The 21,080-nt window shown below is 37.4% G+C and overlaps 2 protein-coding genes across 6 annotated transcripts in view; both read left to right on the forward strand.

The window, feature by feature from the left end:
- epoa (erythropoietin a) lies at positions 1-20,925 on the forward strand. Of its 4 annotated transcripts, none has more exons than XM_079866288.1 (5): positions 1-63; positions 15,717-15,847; positions 15,986-16,072; positions 16,205-16,369; positions 19,306-20,184. In XM_079866288.1, the coding sequence occupies exons 2-5, from the start codon at positions 15,737-15,739 to the stop codon at positions 19,450-19,452; spliced, it is 510 nt and encodes a 169-aa protein (XP_079722414.1). In that variant the 5' UTR covers positions 1-63; positions 15,717-15,736; the 3' UTR covers positions 19,453-20,184. The 4 variants fall into 4 exon arrangements, with proteins under 4 accessions (XP_079722414.1, XP_079722415.1, XP_079722413.1 ...); XM_079866289.1 differs by lacking the exon at positions 1-63 and adding an exon at positions 5,778-5,794; XM_079866287.1 differs by lacking the exon at positions 1-63 and adding an exon at positions 9,515-9,808 and having other exon boundaries at positions 19,306-20,782.
- Positions 20,178-21,080, forward strand: part of mettl3 (methyltransferase like 3) — an 11,794-nt gene continuing 10,891 nt past the window's right edge. Inside the window, exons 1-2 of one of the 2 annotated variants that reach the window (XM_079866275.1) lie at positions 20,178-20,342; positions 20,834-20,925. The gene's annotated coding sequence lies outside the window, so the exon portion shown is untranslated. Of the gene's footprint in view, positions 20,343-20,833; positions 20,926-21,080 lie in introns of those variants that run through there. The other variant, XM_079866273.1, reaches the window with a different exon arrangement.

Genomic DNA, 21,080 nt, shown 5'->3' on the forward strand with positions numbered 1-21,080 from the left:
CCTAGACCCATTTAAGTTTGGCAGTGGAGTGAACTGCTAACTTTGGCCAAGGCTATGAATAAGGTAAGCTACGTTCTATTACGTAGGTTTATTAATTAACAAGACAATTTTATCTGGATGTGCAATAAATACCAAACTAGGTTGAGGATTGCATCTGATTTGTTGTAATGCATCATGATTGTTTAGTAATGCATTATGATAACCGCATCAATAATGCTGTTAAAAACAATGTATTTGTTGTTCCCCTTCTTGTTGTGTGGTTTATCTTCCTAACCTTATCAAAAGGTTAGGAAGATAAGCCACACAACAAGGAGAACAACAAATAAGATGTCAAATACATTGTTTTTAACCGCATTATTCAAGACACATGATCTCTAAACAATCATGGAGGTTACAGTCTTTTTGTTTTTCTGAGTTGTTTCCAAATGGACAGAAATAGAGTCATCCTCAACTGTCCATTTCCCATACACGTGAACATAAACATAAACAAAAACATATGCAACCAGAGAAAGGACACTGGTGGCAGAAAGAGTAGGCTATTATTGTGCATCACTCTGTCAATAATGGTCCCAAAGCAGAAACAAACCCCAAAATATCTCTGGGTAGACTGGATGCCATTGTCAAGGAAAAGAAAACAACCTGTATGAGTATAAACAAGTGGTCTGGTAAACACATTGTTTTTGACCTATTATGTAGGATTAGTCCTTGCATTTTTCTGAGGCACTGTACATACGAGAAGGCCAGTTTTTCATTTAATCATTCAATTAAATGACTTGTTATACAAAGAAATGATGCTGGATTTAGAAACGGTACAATTCAGCAACCAAATATTTAATTTTGAAACAAAATGCTGGAAATTAAGGAAAAATCTGATACTTAGATAATTCTTGAAACATTATATAACAATTGCAGTAAGCATTTTCTGTCTTGTAAACAGGGCTTGACATTGACACCCACCCAATGCGTGTGGATAATGCAGTCACTCCTACTATCCACTTTGGCGGGTTGAATTTTATATATAATATTAATATTTTTATTTTTATTTTGTAGTCTTTTATAAAGGCATCTGAAATAATAAACTAAGTGCAATGTAGTGTTGTCAAAGAGATACATTTTTACTGAAATATATAAAAACGCTTAATACTCATTTTCTGCAGAATAGATACACGATATCAGGGGCGCTTTCTCGCTCTCTCTCATCTCTTCGACAGCGAGTTACACACAAACCCGCCTCCCCTCACTCACTCATTTCATTTGCTCCGGATGAGTATTGTTGGTGTTACAGGGCTTAAATTTTGGCGTGAGATTGCGCATATTGCACTTTATTTTACTCATACCCGTAGATTTTATGCTCACACTCAAAGTGCGCGCACATAAAGCCAACTCTCAGTACTAAATAGAGTTCTTTCTCGCTGCTTAAACGGTCTTGGCAAGTATTCACGTGAATACAGTCAGTTATGCTTTAAGTGAATGTAAACAGTTGAGATTAAGAATCACATGTGTAATGGATCCATGCGTCAGGTATTAAAGTGACAGCAGCCTTATATACCGCTGCCAAATTATGAGATAATATTAAAAATATCTATATGGCAGTTTTGCCCCATGTCAAAATTGTGGCCAGTGAAAATGCTGAGTGGCTAGTAACTTTGGAGAACCACTAGCCACAGTAGCTGGTGAGCAAAAAAAGTTAATGTCAAGCCCCGGTTGTAACAATGGCATCTGTGGATGGATATAAGATTCATTGAAACCAAAGGGGTTTAAACCCTTACTAAAACAAGGTCAAGACTTAGCAGGTAGATAGCATGCATGAAAACAGATCACAAGGTCAAAGAATAGACTACGATAAACAATGCATGATAAGGGAAATGTGAATGCTGGCCTGAAATTGAATGTTTTGACTTGAGGTAGACTAAAGATGAACACTTAAGATCAGACACAAATCTGGATATGGAAGACATTTCAAAACTTGCATCAAAGTCCCTGATGCAAAATACTGTGGTTAGGATGGAAAAATAAAACCCTGTATTTAAAAAGGGTCAAACTGTTTGTGGGTATGTAGTTATGATTCAAGCTGGACACAAGACTGTACGGATAACTGTAGGTGAGTGGAGGCTGGCAAAGTCATTGCATTCAACTTTTTCTTGTTGGGTCCTTTTCTGAGATTTCGTTGACAATATGTGTGCATTTTTAATGCTTAAGAATAGCATGCAAATAGTTAAATAAAAAAGCATATAGAATTATTAATTTAGGTGTTGCCAAAACGTTTTTTTGAAACAGTTTGTTGCCAAAACCTTACTAAGCTCACAGGTGTAACATTTTTGTTGATGTGTATAATGAACATTTATGAAATGTTATGTAAGACACTTGTAACTGCATTATTGGTTTCTCTGTTAACTTCAGCAGTTGTACCGCTGTCTTCATTCATGAAATGACCTCAGGATTTCTTTTTGTCCTTTGGCTGGCTGTCGGTAATACTCTGAATGGTTTAACTGTGAATTTGGCATAGTGACATGATTAGTATGCATCTGCTATTAATAATATGCAACGGCCAGAACAAGGAGTACTAATCTAACATCAATAACTATGTCAGTGGTGGCACATTACACACAAGCCTATCAACTCATTTTAAAATGTTCTTAACCATATGTTTATTGGTGTTGAAGGAAATGTACGCTATGTGACTAACTTTCTAACTGAAAGTTTAAAAAAAATGTTTGATCCAGTGGCTGTTTGCCAATTGCTGGAGCAAAACTATCTTATAGCATTTTAATTATAACCAGTAGAGTTGTAGAAAAGGCTAATCATAGGCATTGGGAAAGAAAACTGTTAAGACGTGAATGATATGGAGGTTGTTTGAAATTACACTCAAATTTATTGAAGAAGCCATAAAAAATCATTTTAATGGAAGTGTCAAAAGTAACAAAGATTTCTATTCCTTTCTGCTGGAGAGAGCAAAGGCCAAAGCTAGAAATATCCCAATATTCTTCAGCCAGTAAAAGCTGTCCGTCTTATCATTGTAAAGTGCAGATTGTATCAGTTGATGAAGCTCTTTCCAGTCTATTAAAATCCCCACACCTAGGAAAGAGCAGAGTGATATTTATAGCTGAAGTTGACAGGTTGGGTAGCAGGGTCCAGGGTGGGAGGTAGGGGTCTTCCTGAAACGATCAGGTTGTTTCGAGCAGCAGAGCCACCAGCAGGCTGTGTGTGTGTGTGTGTGTGTGTGTGTGTGTGTGTGTGTGTGTGTGTGTGTGTGTGTGTGTGTGTGTGTGAACGCTGCCAAAGATCATCTGCAACTTTCCTCTTTTTGCCTGCAAACCCTTATGATGAAACGGAGAAAGACCTTCACATTTGTATCTATCCCTTTGACAGCGATACATTAACATAATGCTTTAGAGTGATGCATTAAAGTTGGGATAGAAAATGGGATAACAATGTGCTGTGCGCGCACACACACACACACACACACACACACATACTCACAGTACTGTTAAAAATTGGGTCTGTACGTTTTTTTTTAAATATTGTTATGCTCACCATAGCTTTTATTTGAGCAAAGATACAGTTTAAAAGTTAAAATCACTGTTTTCTATTTTAATATGTTTTAAAATGTAATTTATTTCTGTGATGCAAAGCTGAATTTTCAGCATCATTAATCTTCATTAGTCTTCAGTATCACATGATCCTTCAGAAACCATTCCAAGCCTGATTTTTATGTTCATTTCTGAAATACATAACTTAGACAGTTACCTCTGATTACAGATCACTCTAAATTGTAATGTGGACTCATGCATTTTGTGTAAAGCTGCTTTGAAACGATGTGTATTGTGAAAAGCGCTCTACAAATATGTGAATTGAATTAATATGCTGATTTGGCGCTCAAGAGTTATTATTAGCAATGTTGTATTGCTTAATATTTTTGTGAGAAGATACATTGTGTGTGTGTGTGTGTGTGTGTGTGTGTGTGTGCGTGTGTGATATTCCCTACATTATGGGGACAAGGATAGAAATACCAGTAAATTTTGACCTAATGGGGACTTTTTTGGTTCACATGAGGAAAATAGCTTATAAATCATACTAAATTAAGTATGCTATGAAAATCAAAAAAAATTCTAGAAAGTTCTCGGTGATGGGTAGGTTTAGGGGCAGGGTTAGTGCAAGGGGACAGAATATACAGCTTGTATAAAAACCATTACATCTATGGGAAGTCCTCATAAAACATGGAAACCAGTGTGTGTGGGGGGGGGGGGGAGCAAACAGTTTGTCTTGTAACAAAGAAAGCGCTACCCGATGAACTCACGATTATTTTGGATGCTTCTTATTCAGAAACAATAACTTCCGACAGGCCACCTTAGTGGCTCCGACGTCCCCGTCCCCCATTCTTTCATGTGAGTTTCCTGTCTTGTGGCGCGCCACTGGACCTTAAACAAGGAGCCTGATCTGGCTCTCGTCCCATTCAGGAATCAAGACAGTGGACGCATAGTCATTCTCTATTTACTATGCAGATCTCCCTCTAATTCTCACACTCTCTCTCTTTCTTTGCATTGCCAAATTCTGGCTGTCTTTGTTTACTAGCAAAGGGGAGGGGGGGTGTCCTTGGGTCTTCCTCCCACACATAACCCCCCTCTCTTTTTGAATCATGGCAAAATCAATGACAGGGTCCAAGCCTCGGAGTCACTATGCCGGGACTGTCCCACCCTCTCCCCCTCCTCATCCATGACACATGTTCCCCAGCACGTACCTTGTCTCTCCCTGCTCTCGGTTTGGCTCAGGCAGAGCAAACAGTGGTTTGATCAAACAAGACGACAAGTGATTCCGAAAGATTTCTAGCTATGACAACAAACACAGTGTCTGTAGGCAATACAGATCTTGTCTATGTGTATCCAATCACTTTATTATTGTGATGTTTACTAAAACAGAGGAAATAATATACAGCGATATCCAAATTGTGTGAACCATTTTTGTGAACTGCAGAGCCATGACAGATAACACAATGACTCTAAGGCTTTAGGTTTTTCTGAATAGTCTATCTATCTATCTATCTATCTATCTATCTACAGACTGAGCACAAATAATTATGGGAGCATTTAAAAGCAGCTGCCTATCAATGAGTACCGAATTGAGTCGAAATAGTCTTGGTTATTGGACCCAGAGTCCGGCTATGCCTATTGATTCCACACCCGCACCGCAAATGACAACGTAAATATTATTTCACCCGTTACATCAAAGAATAGCGGTTCACCCGTCAGGTAGCCGGCCGCATGCAGGACTCTGCTATGATGACCCCTGTCCAGCGTTGAAAGCACCTACAATGGGCACGCAAGTATCAGAACTGGACCTTGGATCAGTGGAAGAAGATTCAGTTCAATTCAATTCACGTTTATTTGTATAGCGCCTTTCACAATACACACCATTTCAAAGCAGCTTTACACAAAATGCATGAGTCCTCATTACAATTTAGAGTGATCTGTTATCAGAGGTAACTGTCTAAGTTATGTATTTCAGAATTAGATGATTTCGCAGTTAGCGAAAAAGGTATTAATTTAAACAATGTAATAAATTTAATGCAGAAACAATGAGCTCATTGAAGTAATGAATACTTGTTTGTTAACAAATGATTATGACATTTAGAAAAATGTAGCATTGGTGCATGTTGATTCAGAGTTGCGTCATCTGAAGTCTTTGCGGGGTTGGCGCCGTCTCTTCATAGGTGTTGGGCATCTGAAGTCTTCATAATAGGCTGGATCCAAACTGGAGCTGACAAACTCTCAAGTTACCTCAGGATGGGCATCCCAAGGTAAAACAGAGAAGCAAATAGAAAATAATTAGGGTAGCTGCTGTTCATACCATTAAGCAAGAATAATCATGTGCATTTGATCTGATATAACTGTATAAGGTATTATGCATTATATGAATGCTAGGCTAAAGAGATGCGTCTTCAATCTAGATTTAAACTGGGAGAGCGAGTCTGAGCCCCGAACATTATCAGGAAGGCTATTCCAGAGTTTAATGTTTCAGAGCCAAATGTGAAAATGCTCTGCCTCCTTTAGTGGACTTAGATATTCTAGGTACTATCAAAAGCCCAGAGTTTTGTGACCTTAAAGATCACCTGGTCTGATGAATCCTGTTTTCTTGAACATCGTGTAGATGGCTGTGAACGTGTGCGTCGTCTAAGTGGGGAAGTGAGGGCACCAGGATGTACTGTGTGATGACAACAAGAAAGTGGAAGGAGTGTGATGCTCTGGGTAAAGTTCTGCTGGGAAATCATGTGGATGTAAATTTGACACGTGCCACATACCTAAACATTGTTGAAAAACCCTTCATGACAATGGTGTTTCCCGGAGGAAGTGGCCTCTTTCAGCAGGATAATGACCCTGCCACACGATCAGGAATGAAGAGTTCAAGGTGTTCCCCTGGCTTCCAAATTCCCCAGGTCTCAATCCAATTGAGCCTCAACAAGTTCGATCCATCAGTGGGTTGCCGCTGTTTTGGCAGCATGTAGAGGACCAACAACATATTAGCCGGTCATAATGTTTTGGCTCATCAGTATATACAGTCATTGTCAGAATTGACCAGGACCTCAGGCAGAAAAATAGGTCCAGCGCTATATTTAATAGTGGGCATGGGGTACTATTTATCCTTCTTTGCACCAAAGCCATCTTGCCTTGCCTTGCCTTGCCTAGTTGATTGGAACTTCTTAATCTTAAAATGCTCTTTGATGGACTTCAAAACATAAACAGCCATTCACAGCCATTATAAAGCTTGGAAGAGCGGGAAATTTTTTAATATAACTCCGGTTGTGTTCGTCTGAAAGAAGAATGTCATATACACCTATGGCTTGAGGGTGAGTAAATCATTGGGTAAATTTCATCTTTGGGTGAACTATCCCTTTAATGCCCTGATGGTGGAAATGATAATGTTCAAGGCTTTAGCTATTTTCTTTTTGTGAAGCTCAACCGTCATTTGCTGCACATCAGAACTATATTCTTTGGTTTTACTAATTGTGATGAATGATTAAGGGAATTTGACCTTTGTGTTTCCTCATATTTACATACTGGACAATATAACAATTTCATGTTCCTAGTCACCCTGGTGTGCAAAAAAAAAAAAAAAAAACTAAATATGAATGGGAATGTACTTAAGAGATATTTTACTCATAAACCATTTTAGGGATGCCAATAATTGTGGCCAACGTGTTTTGGAGAAAAAACATTTATTTCATAATTTGATTTTCCCAACACTTTCAAATGTCTTATTTCAATGATACATTTGTGCGTATACACCATATATATATGAGTTGTATAAATGCACACAAACACGAAGATGAAGGTTAGCAGGCAGTCTGTAATAAATCCACAGATAAACCCATACACTGAGAACAGCAATCCAACACAACCATACAATAGACAAGACCCTGACAACAATGAACAGAAACAAAGGAACTTGAGTACACAGTGGTTCAAATGTTGACTGATATCACAAAGATGTGATAATACATAGTTTATACTCTTAATTATATACAGAAATGGACCATGGTGAACATATTTAGACAGGTTTTGAACCCTGTTTTGTTTTCAGACAGTTTAATATAACTTTCAAAAAGGTCCAGTATGTTACTGCCACTCATCAATGGCAGCTGTCACACTTGCTAGGCGACAAGAACAATCATCCATGGGCTAGACCGTCCCATTTAACAACGCTCAGTCTGACTTTCGTGGCCTTCAAAAGCATGGCCTTTAAAGTCCATGTCCTTCGAAGGATGCAGCCTCTGAATTGGGATGCAGCTAGTAGTGGTTGCTCACGCTGTTGTCACATTCACGTTCAGTTTGTTTTGTTTTCATTCAGTCACATGTGTTTCCTTTGTCTATTTTCCACTTCAAATTTCCGCCTACCAGGATTACAGACTTCTAAGATCATCTAACTGCATGACGTAAATGACGTTAATGAGGCAATTTCAAGTGCTAAAGTAATTTATTTGCGTGAAATGATTTTAATGCGTTAAAGATTTTGAATTAATCGCATGCGTTAACGAAATAATGTTCACATATATATATTTTGTTAACCATAAAATATTATTATATTTGGAAAACGTTTATACGTATAGAGAGGTTTTCATATTGATTATCCTTAGAATTAAGAGAAGCTGGGCCTCATATCCTAATATATACATTATACAACTGTTGCCCAAACAACCTCTATCCAGCCCTGTCGCCCTTCAACAAACAGACCTGGCTGAAAGAGCATGCAAGATAAAAGTAACCAATTAAACTATGGAGACACTAAAAGAGAACTTCCAATTGACTCAACATGAACATAATTTTAATTCAGCCAATATTGGCTGTAAGTAGTAGACAAAATACATAGAGATTCTGTTTTGAATGCCCTCTAGATATGTATAGATAAACTTTATTGATCCCTGAGGATAAAATCAGGATCTTTGAACTCTGGACACTCTCTGTCTTCCCAGAGACCTAATATGTTTTCCTGGATAGACTCGTATGTTCCTGGATTACAGTATTCTGTGCCAGCTACTAAACACGTTTGAAGTTTAATATTTATTGCTGTCGGAGCCAATAGCCCCGTGGGCAGCGCTCTGACACGTGGAGCGGTTGTGCTTTGGGTGACTTGAGTTCGAGTCCCAGCTTGTGGACGTTTCCTGAACCGGTCCCCCTCTCTCTCCCACTTCACTTCCTGTCTATCTATACTATCCCAAGAAAGGCAAAATGCCAAAAATAAATGATATATATATGTTATATATGTTTGTCCATTTACCAGAAAATATAAAGTAGTTCTGATACATTTTCTTTTCTGAATGTTACCCATTTAGATTTAATTCTTGGGTTTTTGGCTTTTTAACATATGTGAAAATAGTCCCCCTGTGTTAAATCGATCAAAATTTACAGTAAAGACATTTATAATGTTAAATTCTGTTTCAGATGCTGTTCTTTTGAACTTTATTCATCAAAGAATCTTGGAAAAAAATGGTACACAATTGTTTTCAAACTTGATAATAATAAGAAATGTTTCTTGAGCATTAAATCAGGATATTATAATGATTTCTGAAGGATCACACTAAAGACTGAAGTAATAATGCTGAAAATTCAGCTTTGATCACAGGAATAAATTACATTTTAAAGTCATTGAAATAAAAAACAGTTATTTTAAATTGTAATAATATTTCACAATATTTTGGATCAAATAAACAGCCTGGGTGAGCAGAAGAGACTTCTTTCAAAAACATTAAAACATCTTCCTGATCCCAAACTTTTGAACGGCAGTGTGTGTGTGGACAAGACCTACTTCTTATGAATGTGAAGATCTGCTTAGTGAATATGAAGAACTGCCTCCTTGAACCCCGAACAAAAGCACCAACCTATAATACAAAGCATTAAGGGGTACACAATTGTGAGTATTGTTTCATTTCTTTGTATTACCACCTTACCTGGAAGTATGCCAAGTGGAAAATGCAGTTAAAAGATCATTGTAGAAATTGCATTGAGAGGAAGCCCTTTTTAGTACACTGTTTATTTTGTAGACTACTTTGAGAAACCAGATATTATGTGAGTAACAATGAAAGACTAATTCCTTCCAAAACAGGAAGTTGATCTGATAACTATCACGAGACTGTTATATTTAATTTTTTATTTTCAAAGTCATGGATTGAAAATAAATAAATAGCTAAGCATTACGGAACCGATGAGTGCTGACAATACCTTAAAAAGCTTTGGTTGCAATTAACGGGCTATAGACGGAGCTATGGACAAAACGGAGAGGATCCTGTGAGGACTGGATTCTGAGATGCAGATAACCAGTGAGTAAATGAAACGACCTCACCCTTTTTTCTTTTTCTTTTTTTTTTTTTTCTACCTGAGCTTCAACATTTTGTAGCTGTCTCGTGGATGACTGGTCCATTCTCCACCTCTGACATTAGTGAGAGCGTTCCACCTTTTCTGCTTAATCGCTTTCGTGGAGAGAGAGGGCATTTACATTCATAGAAAGCTTGCCAATAGGGTGATGCAAAGCCTGACTGATCTGAGTACGTGCCTCCTGGGAAGGGACGGTGTCATTGTATTTGATCGCGTGTGCGTCCCACAGAGGACTAGAAGCAGCGCGCAGGGCTGGATGCGTCTCCAGTCTATCCATGTCTTTTGCGCCACCAGTCGAGCTGTCTTTGCGCGATATTTGTCATTTTTAATCATGTGTTTGAAAAATGCCAAGTTGCTTTGCGAATGTTTCACGGTTCAGGTAAGATCCCTACGCTTTTACCAAATATGGCTTTACATGTGCGCTTAGCAACAAGTGGAAATGTGTGTTTTTGTTGTTTTGGCGCGTTAAATTCATATTGAATGCAATGAATAGCAAGCAATACGTTAATCGTTTACTGTTTATCAATGCATAGGGCAAACGACAAATATACTGGTATTATTAATAATTTGAAACTACGAAAGTGAGCATGTAAGTGAAAGTGAATTGAATGGTGGAGCAAATCATCACTGGAATTATAATACGAAATCAAAACAATAATAATTCAAATGCTCATATTCTTCAACCAAATTGCATTTTAATTGGTAAACATGAAAGGTATTATTCATAAAGGGGGTTGTTTTGAGCTATCAGTATTTCTTGTAATGAATTTGTGTTGGAATTTCCCATGCATGACCTGGCATCTTTACAAGCATGAGCTTTACATTACAACGAGAGCTGACTCACTCTGTGACTCTGTGTAAAAGTGCTGCATCATCAGAAGTTGACAATAGGCTAGCAAATTCATTCTGAAAATGAGAGTGACTTTGCAGAAAAAAAGCTTGTAGACAGATCGGATGTTCACAAATAGCTTCTCTAGTGGTTTTCCCTGCAAGAAGGGAAAAGAAAGTTATCACAATGTACACAAATATATATATACAATATTTAATTGTAAGAACCATTCTAGATTAGGTTTAATTGTGCTTTCCTGTACAATTGCATCAATGAATTTCCATAGCCGAAGTCCAATTTAATGAAATATTATTATTATTTTAATGAAGTGTTCACACAGTCAATGTATTTGATGAAAAAAATCTAATTTACATTTTTAGGTCAAGGTCCTTGGTTTTTACCAAGGGTAAAACTCACCACTTTGACAGTGCTCTCTCTTGCAAGGCAAAAAATAGACTCTAGTTGTTGGCATTTAGTATTGGCACTTCCCCTGTTACCTTTAACATTGGCTATGATCCTAACTTCAAGCCCTTAGACACTCGGTGTAGTTGGCGGTTCCCTCTGCTGGAGAGTAAGGCATGTGATATAGTCTCTCCCCCTCTTTCTGCTGCTATCCTTTAGTCATTCAGTGAGGTATAAAAGCCATGTGTTTGCGCAAGGATATGGAGAGTTAGCACATTCTCCATTGAGTGATTCTCTTTAACTCAACCTCTTGCCTCTGGCTGTTTAAATCTAAGGCCCTATAAACGAGTGAATAATTAGTCTTTTCATGGCTTAATTGTTAACATTTAAGTAGCCCCTTGAAAACATAATCAACTTCCTTCATTCCTCCTCTTAAACTAAAATTCTCAATTATATTGATTTTACTTTTTATTACATTTTATAACTCACTTAAATTTGTATATGATAACCCACTAATAGTGTTTACTGTGTACGCTACCATTCAAAAGTTTGGGGTCAGTAAAGTTCGCTGGGACAAACTTTTATGTTGAAAGTTTTTTGATCGTCCGATTAATGAAAAACGTAAGTCTGATCATTTAGAAAATAAATAGCAACCCAAGTCAGAACAGGCCTGACCCGAGTTTGGTGGTTGTAGCTTGAACTTCCTAGAAGGAGATACTGTTTAAATTTAGATTACTTTCTCAAGCCAACATAAATATATTAAGATAGAAAACAGTTGTTTTAAATTGTAATATACAATGCAACATTTTGATCAAATAAATGCAGCCTCGGTAAACTGACTCCTACTGAGTCCTAACTTTTATAGTGTGACTAAAACAAATGTGTATATGGGGCCTGCAACAGCACCTCGTCGTTCCTGGGTCACTATAACTGAAAGATGGACATGTCTGTTTACAGAGATAATATCCATATGTTTAGCTGTGGGAGAAGTGGCTACATTTAATTAAATTACGTGACTGTAAAATGTTGGAGGCTTGGTCAGATGAAATGTAGCTGTTAGGGATTGGCTGATTACTTGGTGGACGTGCGTTCTGCAGCATTCAGACACACTCTGTGTGTTTCTACAACAGTTCTTGGTTTTTCCATAGGTCATGCTGTCAACAGAACCTCTGTTGCTTTCGTGACAAGACGCCATTCTCTGCCAAGATCAGCAGTAAAGTGATTTGTCAAGCTGAGGCCAGCAGAAAAACTCGCAAAGAAAATTCTGATCATTGACATTCTACTCCAAATTTTGGCCCAACTTTGAGTGTTTCATGTGCTCAAGATCAGAGCATCTCCAGAGGGTACATCCGCTTTGATCAGAGTCCTGTTGCGTCATAGCCTGCTAAAGCTGAAAGAGTGCATTCAAAAATGTTCCAATAAGAAATAAATGTTGTTCAATCACATGGCCAGCTGCATAGGATGAATCCTTATTCACTCAGTGCTTATCTGCCCTAAAAGTGGACAAACAATGTCGAACCTCAAGGCTTGAGCTCGGCAGAGTAAAGAGAGGAAACGATAGGAAAAGATTAGAATTACAATTTGTTGCCACTGCAAATATGTATTTTTATCATTTCATTTTTGCTTTGACTCAGACGTTAGGTTTCTGACACGCATGTGATAGAGGATTAAAGTTTGCAGACCAGACACACACAAACACTCTTTCTGTGTAATCCGTCTCTTTATTCCAGATAGACAGAATAGTCGAGCGTTGTGTGGGTGTTGTCTTTTTCCTTATGATTTTTTCTTCTTCTTCTTTTTTCAGTTGCTTAAATCTTGACCTCTTTTACAGGTCAAAATGTTGGTTACGGGTCTTATTTATTGGCTTGTTTGCCCAAGTAATGTTTTACAGTGGTTTGTTTATTTACAGATGGCTATTTACTGCACACACATCATGAAAATAATGGCATCTGTTGGTGTCTTTCAGAGAAGTGGCGTAGCCTAATCTCGGGATTGTCCTCGTCTGTCGGTGCGGTGTGAATTTGCCTTTAAAGGCCACTTCACAGACGACGACCAACAGCAACTGACACTTTGTGGGATCAGTGTTTTTCCCCTGTCTGCGGCTGTTGCTGTTGGTCGGCACTTGTTTTCACTGATTGAACGTTGAATCGCCATTTGTTGGGTTTTGTCATGTCTGAGAAGTGACGGTGCCGTTGATCTGTGTCTGTCGATGCTGTGTGTATTTGCCTTAAGAGTCTTGAAGTCACTGCTGGCGTCTATACAAACCTCTCTACACACACCTTGGCAATAGAATCGCCATTGGCTATTACATTTTTTAGTTTACTCGCCAGACTGATGTATATATATATAAAATTCCAAAGGGCTGGGCGGTATGACGGTATATATCGTTACCCCGGTAGAAAATGTCAACCGTAACAGATTTTTTTATTTTGTGTATACCGCGACATGTAAATAAGTGGCCGTGGTTAACTCACGTTCAGCATGCGTGAGACTGAGATTTGTCAAAGAAACATGGAGAAAGCAGATCAAGAGTATCCACAAAGGAATTACGTTTTCTAAAGGCTTGTTGTTAACGTGATATTTTTTGGGGGAAAGGCACAGCAGTCAACTAGAGCAGTGCAGCACCCGTAGGCTACAGTTTAGGCAAGACATGGCAAAAATGTACCGGGGAACACATTTAAAGCAACAACATGGAACTTTTCCTCTGCGGTCGCCCTACAGGTTGGAAGCGGAATTGTCCATTACCGCTGTCGTAAAATGATTTACGGTTACTGTATGGCATGTAGGTTTTTTTCATATGGGCAATGATAATATTATTAATCTTCCCCCTTTCATAATTTATACATGTTTAGTAGACTAAACATTTTAACTCAAACATTTGCGATTTGCATGTCGATTGCAATGCTCAAATCTGAACGAGAATGATAGCGATAGCATCCTAACCATCTAAAACTACCATGTTAGTGTTTACTAGCTACCAGATTGATAATTCGCTCATCTACTAGCTGATTCATGAAGATAAATAAATGGAGGACCAGATAGTTTCCGTAACGTAGCCAGGCAGACAACAGATTAGAAAAACTAAAGATAGTATGCAAGCAATTTACAGTTACTTACTAGTTCAACAGCATGACGGCCAAGTCAGCATCGGTCTGGTAACTCTCCTCCTCCATAAGCTAACGCCAGCGAGCAAACGCTCGACCAATATTGATCCTCGTCCTGTCTTTCAGTTTATCACTCTCCCTTTTCCTCTTCCGACTCTACTCTGACAAAACCTTGGACTTCTTACGTTTCGCTGCTGCTTCAGCCATGACGAAAACAGACGTACGAAAACAAACGCGCTGGTTGGCCACATTTGAGGAAGTGGTGGGCAAAGTGACGTATGCCGTAAAGCAGTCGAATTTTGTAGTTCTTTTTGAGCGCTGGTTACTACCCGCACCCCGAAGTTACATAGTGCCAGTAAAAGCGATACAGACCCCGTCAGGCTCTGGCAGACGTCTCATTCAACCTATTGTAAGTCGATGTACTATCACAAGGGTCTTGGACATATATTATGAAGGTTGAAAAGTTACATGTTGTTACTTTAAACTAGTATTACTAATATCCTACAAAATTAAAAGGAAGTAATTTATTATGAATAGAATAGTTCAATATAAAATATTCAGAAATTATAAACTGATGGATGAAGTAAAGCAATAACATGAGATTGAAAAATTATTCAGCAACACTTTATTTAAAGTTGAATTGCACCTATGAGTTGTATTTAATATCAATCATTTAGGGACAGTTCATCTAAAAGTTGATCAGTGTGTTTTGTTTACTATATTTAGCTATCAAAATAGTTTACCCAAAGAAATAATTTACCAAATAAAAGAAAAATCAAACAAGGTGAAGTACTTTTCATTTCTAAAGTATTTGGGTTTATTTGTTATACAAAGCCCTTTTTGTCGATTTTTCAAGAATAACTACATACAGTATATAAATAAATATATCGTGAAATATATCGTTACCGTGAAATAAAATTAGTCATACCGTGAAACCGAATTTTGGTCATACCGCCCACCCCTGTGCCACAGCTTTTTTAATATATCGACATACACTCTTAACATCAGTCAATCAAGCATTCTATTATGATATTATGATAATCAAGCACTATTTAATGAAAGAACTTGCATGTTTCCCTCAACGTCACATGTGCACTCCTTAAAAAAAACATACTAAAATATATAGATTAAAATCTACATACATATTTAAATGGGATGAAAGATATGGATGTACTGAATGTTAGCTTTCTTATTGTGCCCAAGTTCTCACATGTCATTTTAACAAGAAACTATGCTTCTAACCACAGATCAAGAGCTGTTGTTACGACTACGTACGTTTTTTGGAACTATGGTTTCGTGAAACGCCAAATTGCTCAACTGTGTTGGTAACTTAGTTGGCTAATGAAGTTTTTGGGAAAGCACCCCTGGAATCTGTTTGTCCTGACTTGAATGCTATAGTCTCTTGCTAGAGAGTATAAGTGTAAAAGTGCTGGTGTTTTTTTTAATTTTTATTTTTTTTATCTCATCTAAAGATTGAATTGGTTTATAACTGATCTTCATCTGTTCTGTGTGTGTCAGGACTCTTTGCCTTTCTGCTGATGGTGCTGGAGTGGACCCGTCCAGGCCTGTCCTCCCCATTACGCCCCATCTGCGACCGGCGCGTCCTCGACCACTACATTAAGGAGGCATGGGATGCAGAAGCTGCTATGGTGAGTGACATTCACATGACGGCTAAAGCTGTTCATTAGAATTTCACATGGGACACATTCTTGTGTTCCATCTGTGCAATTTTAATCTTACACAGTGTCAAGCTAATTCTCAGCGTGTGAATGTTCTTGTTATCGCAGAGAGCTTGTAAGGATGATTGCAGCAGTGCAACAAACTTCACTGTTCCTCTGGCCAGAGTTGATTTTGGTGTCTGGGAAGCGATGAATGTAAGTTACATGAAGCTACTGTTGTGAAGATTGGAATATAATATAGTCATTTCTAAAATCAGTACCATAATAAATAACATGTTTAACACTGTATGTAGTTTTAATATTCCTCTCTTCTGTATGTCGCTTCAGATAGAGGAGCAAGCTCAGGAGGTCCAGTCAGGCATTCACGTGCTGAACGAGGCCATCAGCTCATTACAGGCATTTAATCAGACTGACGTGATACAATCCAACATAGATGCCACTATTAGAAACATTGTCAGCATCAGACAAGTGCTGCGAAGTCTCAGCATACCGGTGAGTTACACAGAGTCTCTTCTGCGTACCAAGGCTGCATTTATTCGATTCTTTTTACAAGGTGTAATATAAGTCTCAGGTTTCCCCAGTATGTGTCTGTGAAGTTTCAGCTCAAAATACCCCACAGATAATTTATTATATCATGTTGTTAATGCCCATTTTTGAGTGGAAGGAAAAACATGCTTTCTTCGTGCATGTAGTTCAATTAAAAAAAAAAATTCTGTCATCATTTACTCACCCTCAAGTTGTTTCAAACCTGTATGAATTTCTTCCTTCTGCTGAACACAAAATAAGTTTTTTAGAAGAATGTTGGTGGAACAAACAGTTGATGGACCCCATTGATTTCCATAGTATTTTATTTCCTGCTGTCCTATCCTAATAAAATACATTTATTTCATACCAAGTATACTACAAACCTTTAACATACTGCTTGAGAATGACTGACATAAATATTATAATTAACTTTGCTTGGAGCACTTCTTTATTGCACAATGCACATTTATTAATATTAAGCCTAAAATGTGTTTTAATATCACTATTAGGAAGGGATAGTATGATCTCTGTATAATATCAATCTTTAAATGCAAGATATTTAGTACTTGCAATAGTTTCACTTTAGCACAATCAAATATACTTAAGTATTTCTTTAGTTGGACCTATTCCCGGATAACTAAAGTGCATTAAGTGTATCCAAAATTTAGCAGACTTTAAGTATACCAATTTAGTATACCGAAAGGTCAATGGCAGGGAATTTATATTAAGTACATAAATATGTAAACGTATTTGTAGTATACTTAGCATAAAATAAATGTATTTTAAATACATTTTAGTATATTTGTTTTTCACTAGGTTTATTACAATTTAAAATAACTGTTTTCTATTTGAATATATTTTAAAATGTAAGTTATTCCTGTGATCAAAGCTGAATTTTCAGCATTATTACTCCAGTCTTCAGTGTCACATGATCCTTCAGAAATTATTCTAATATGCTGATTTGCTGCTCAAGAAAAATTATCGATGTTGAAAACTGTTGTGGTTAGAAAAATTAGTTTTCTAGGTTCTTTGATGAACAAAGTTCAAAAGAACAACACTTGTTTGAAATAGAAATCTTTTGCAACTTTTGATCAAATGAATATGTAGAATATTGCAGAATTAAAGTATTCATTTCTTTCAAAACAACAAAACAGTCGGCGCTGATAGCCTCGTGGGCAAGTGCACCCACATGTAGCGCCGTTGTGCTTCAGGCAACCAGAGTTCGAGTCCCGGCTCGTGGACCTTTCCCGATCCCGTCCCCCCTCTCTCTCTCTCCCACCTTTGCTACTGTCCTATCCTAATAAAGGCAAAAGCGCCAAAAAATAAAAACAAATCTTACTGACCCCAAACATTTTAACGGTAGTGTAAGTTTTGGAAATTACATTCTTCATTAGTGTAACGGCTAGGATAAAACACTTAGAACTGAATTTGCATTTGGCAGATGTATTTTCCAAAGAAACATATTGTACAAGTCCATTCAAGCTATACGTTTGATTCAATATGCATGCATTACATCTACATTTCATCAGCTTGCCTGTTCCCTGGGAATCAAACCCCATGACCTTGGCTTTGATTGCTTGCGTCATGTCATGCTCTACTACTCAAGCTACGGGAACAGGAAAATGGATGTTATGCTAATCAAGTGCAGTGTACTACAAACTTATGTCAGCTTCAGGAAGAGAGCATGTTCGTCACTTTGATTGTGTCATAGTGTTACATAAAAACAAGCAGCAACTATGGGACTATACTCTACAAAGTCAGTAAAAATAGGGTCCAACTTTATATGAAGGAATTTGTCCGGATTTTTTTTTTTTTATTTTTTTTTTTTTTTGTGTGTGTGCAAATTTTTTAATTACTCATTGTATTGTGTTGTGTTTTATGGTCAAAGGAATGTACATAAACTTAATGAAAAATATTCTGGCAGGAAATTACCAGTAATTCTTACAATTTTCTACTGATTTTTTTCTTTTCTTACAGTGAATACAGAAAGATTGCTTAAAATTTAAAATCTTGAATTTGTGTGTCTAAAATGTAAAACTGTCACAGAATATTTGAGTCAGTATTATTTTAATTTTATTAATTTTATTATTTAATTTTACTTTTCATGCAAATGTTTTGCTTAATTTTTTAGTAATTTCGTTATATGCTTTTGTCTTTTTTTATTTTTTGTCATTATTATTTTGGTTTATTTTTATTTTATTTTAGTTTTAATTTATTTCCAGTTAATCATTTTAGTGCTTCAACTTAAAGAGGAGCTATTATACCCTTTTACAACGTCTTGATTTTGTTTCTGGGCTCTATTAGAAGAGGTTTTCATAGCTTGAATGTTTAAAAACACCTTGTTTCACCTTATTTGCTCCTCTCTTTCCAGTCTGTCAGTAACGCTCTGTTTAGTTATGGTTTCTATGAAGCTCCTCTTTCTGAAAAGTGCAGTGTGCTTTTTAGGAAATGCCAATGCTAGTTTCAACACACTAATAACTAACTCAACCCGGCCTCATCCCTTTATTCTGCGTATGCCTTGGGGTGGGAATTATCTAAATGAGGAATATTGTAACATATTCCTGTAAGAAAACTCAAGACTACAATGAAGGCTTTTTAGGGAGTTCAGAAACAGTGACACTGATAGAGAATAACTCCTGATGGAGGGACTTTGTGCTTTTGGCCTTTTTTATGCTCAAACAGCAACATTACACACTAAAGAAAGTTGAAAATTGTAAAAAGCATAATAGGACTCCCTTAAAGGCAACATTTAAAAATTTTCCAACTATTATTTGTATTTTATTTTATTTCAGCTTTATTTCAATTAACAGAAATGCTTTAATAGTTTTAGCAACTGATAATAACCCTGATTTGAGTTACACTGTATACGTTTATTTACGCTTTCTTTTCTCTCTGTCTCTCAGGAATATGTACCTCCAACCAGTGGTGGAGAAGACAAGGAGACGCAGAAAGTATCCTCAATCTCAGAGCTGTTTCAGATCCACATCGACTTCCTGCGGGGAAAAGTGCGTCTTCTGCTGGCCTCTGTCTGCCATCAAGGTGTCAGCTGATACACAATTCAGGGCAAGAGTCAAACTAATTGAAGCTCCTCATATCAGGAGGCAGGATATGGACTATTACAAAGGATATGTCGCCGAAGTTTGAATGACTGGGAGTTGTAGCACTTTGAAAGATTTACTCACAAAGGGAAAAGAATACATCCCCCAGAATGCTAAGCGCCCCCAATGGCTGTCTACTCACTGTGTGTCGAGCATTTGCAAACCCACCTGTGTTACCCGGCAAAAATCAACCACAAGACATCATAAAACTGCAAGAAATCACTCCTCTTTCCCCATTTGACTGATGCAACTTTCCCAGCTCGACTGGGAAGGGTTATCTGGGACTCTTTAAACGTGTTTTGTATTGCTTATGAAATTGTCATTATTTATATAGATTATATATCTATTTCCTAGAGCTGGAATCACTGGCTTTTGCAGGTTCTTCTCTGAAGCTATTCAAGAGAAAACCTCTCTTCCTCCATCCACCATGGCCTCAAGCACCTCCAAACGATGAACTATTGATAGAGAAGACTATTTATCAATATTAATTATGCACTGTAGGTTTTATATTCATTTCCGTGCGTATGTGTGTGTGACTTTTTGAGAATGCTGCAGGGAATGTTTTAAATGTCAGAGGAGGAAGGTTGTAATGCTGAATTCTTACGGGTCAGTTGGGGTGAACAGGAAGAAGGACTAGATTGCTGCTTGTGTCAGGGGAATTGAAAGCTTTCGTGAGAGAGCTGATGAGGCTCTGCGTTTGCTCATGTCTGAATTACGCCGATGAGCGCGGCCTTGTACAGATAACGCTGGTGCCAGGAAAAATATTGATTAGTGTATGACGAACATCCTAGATTACTTCCACTTCACGCTCAACGCTGCATACTTTCCTTTGGGAAATGATCGTAAGGTTGACATTTTGTTTCTCTTTTTCTGTTTAACTTGTTTGTGTTTTTCGTAAATAGCCTGTTATTTTTTACATCTGTCAGTCAGTCACTGTCTGGGTGCAACAAAGTATGTTTGTAGATGTTTTTTCCTGTTATTTTTGCTGTTGTGTGGTTCTTTCATCACAATGTTATTTGGTATTCAAATACAAAGTATTATTCTTAGCTAAAAACAAGGAGAGAGGAAGTTTTTCTTTTCGTCTTATGAAGCATCTCTGCTGAGAATACACTGCTCACTATTCTGTAAATACATTAATTTCCAAGGTGAACTTTTTTTATAGCTATGATAGAGTGAATATAGGCATACATTATGCCTAAGCCATAACTGGAGTATAAGTATTGCATTTTTGTCATGTTTCCTCTGAAGGAATTTAGTCACACCACTAAATATTTTTGAACACAGTTTGTGTCATTCTTTTCGCCTTACCACCATCATTTCTGCTCTTTTACAGTCTGGTCAAGAATGGCTGGACAAACACTTTCATCCAGTAATACTTTTTTGAAAGAAGATCTTATCTATTACTGGTCAGCCAACAGCTGTCAGGTATCCTTGTATTCAATTCAATTCAGATTTATTTGTATAACACTTTTCACAATACATATAATTTCAAAGCAGCTTCACTGGAAAATGCTTGTTTCTACATTACAATTCAGAGGTGACTGTCAACGTAATGTCCATATGTCAAAAATGTACAGTTA

The sequence above is a fragment of the Squalius cephalus genome (assembly GCF_949319135.1).
Source record: "Squalius cephalus genome assembly, chromosome: 3".
NCBI lineage: Eukaryota > Metazoa > Chordata > Actinopteri > Cypriniformes > Leuciscidae > Squalius > Squalius cephalus.

Excerpts from the sequence above, each read along its gene's own strand:
- epoa (XM_079866286.1), top strand. Across the intron at positions 16,073-16,204 it reads GTGTCTGGGAAGCGATGAAT|ATAGAGGAGCAAGCTCAGGA; the intron begins GTAAGTTACATG and ends ATGTCGCTTCAG. Across the intron at positions 16,370-19,305 it reads TGCGAAGTCTCAGCATACCG|GAATATGTACCTCCAACCAG; the intron begins GTGAGTTACACA and ends TCTGTCTCTCAG.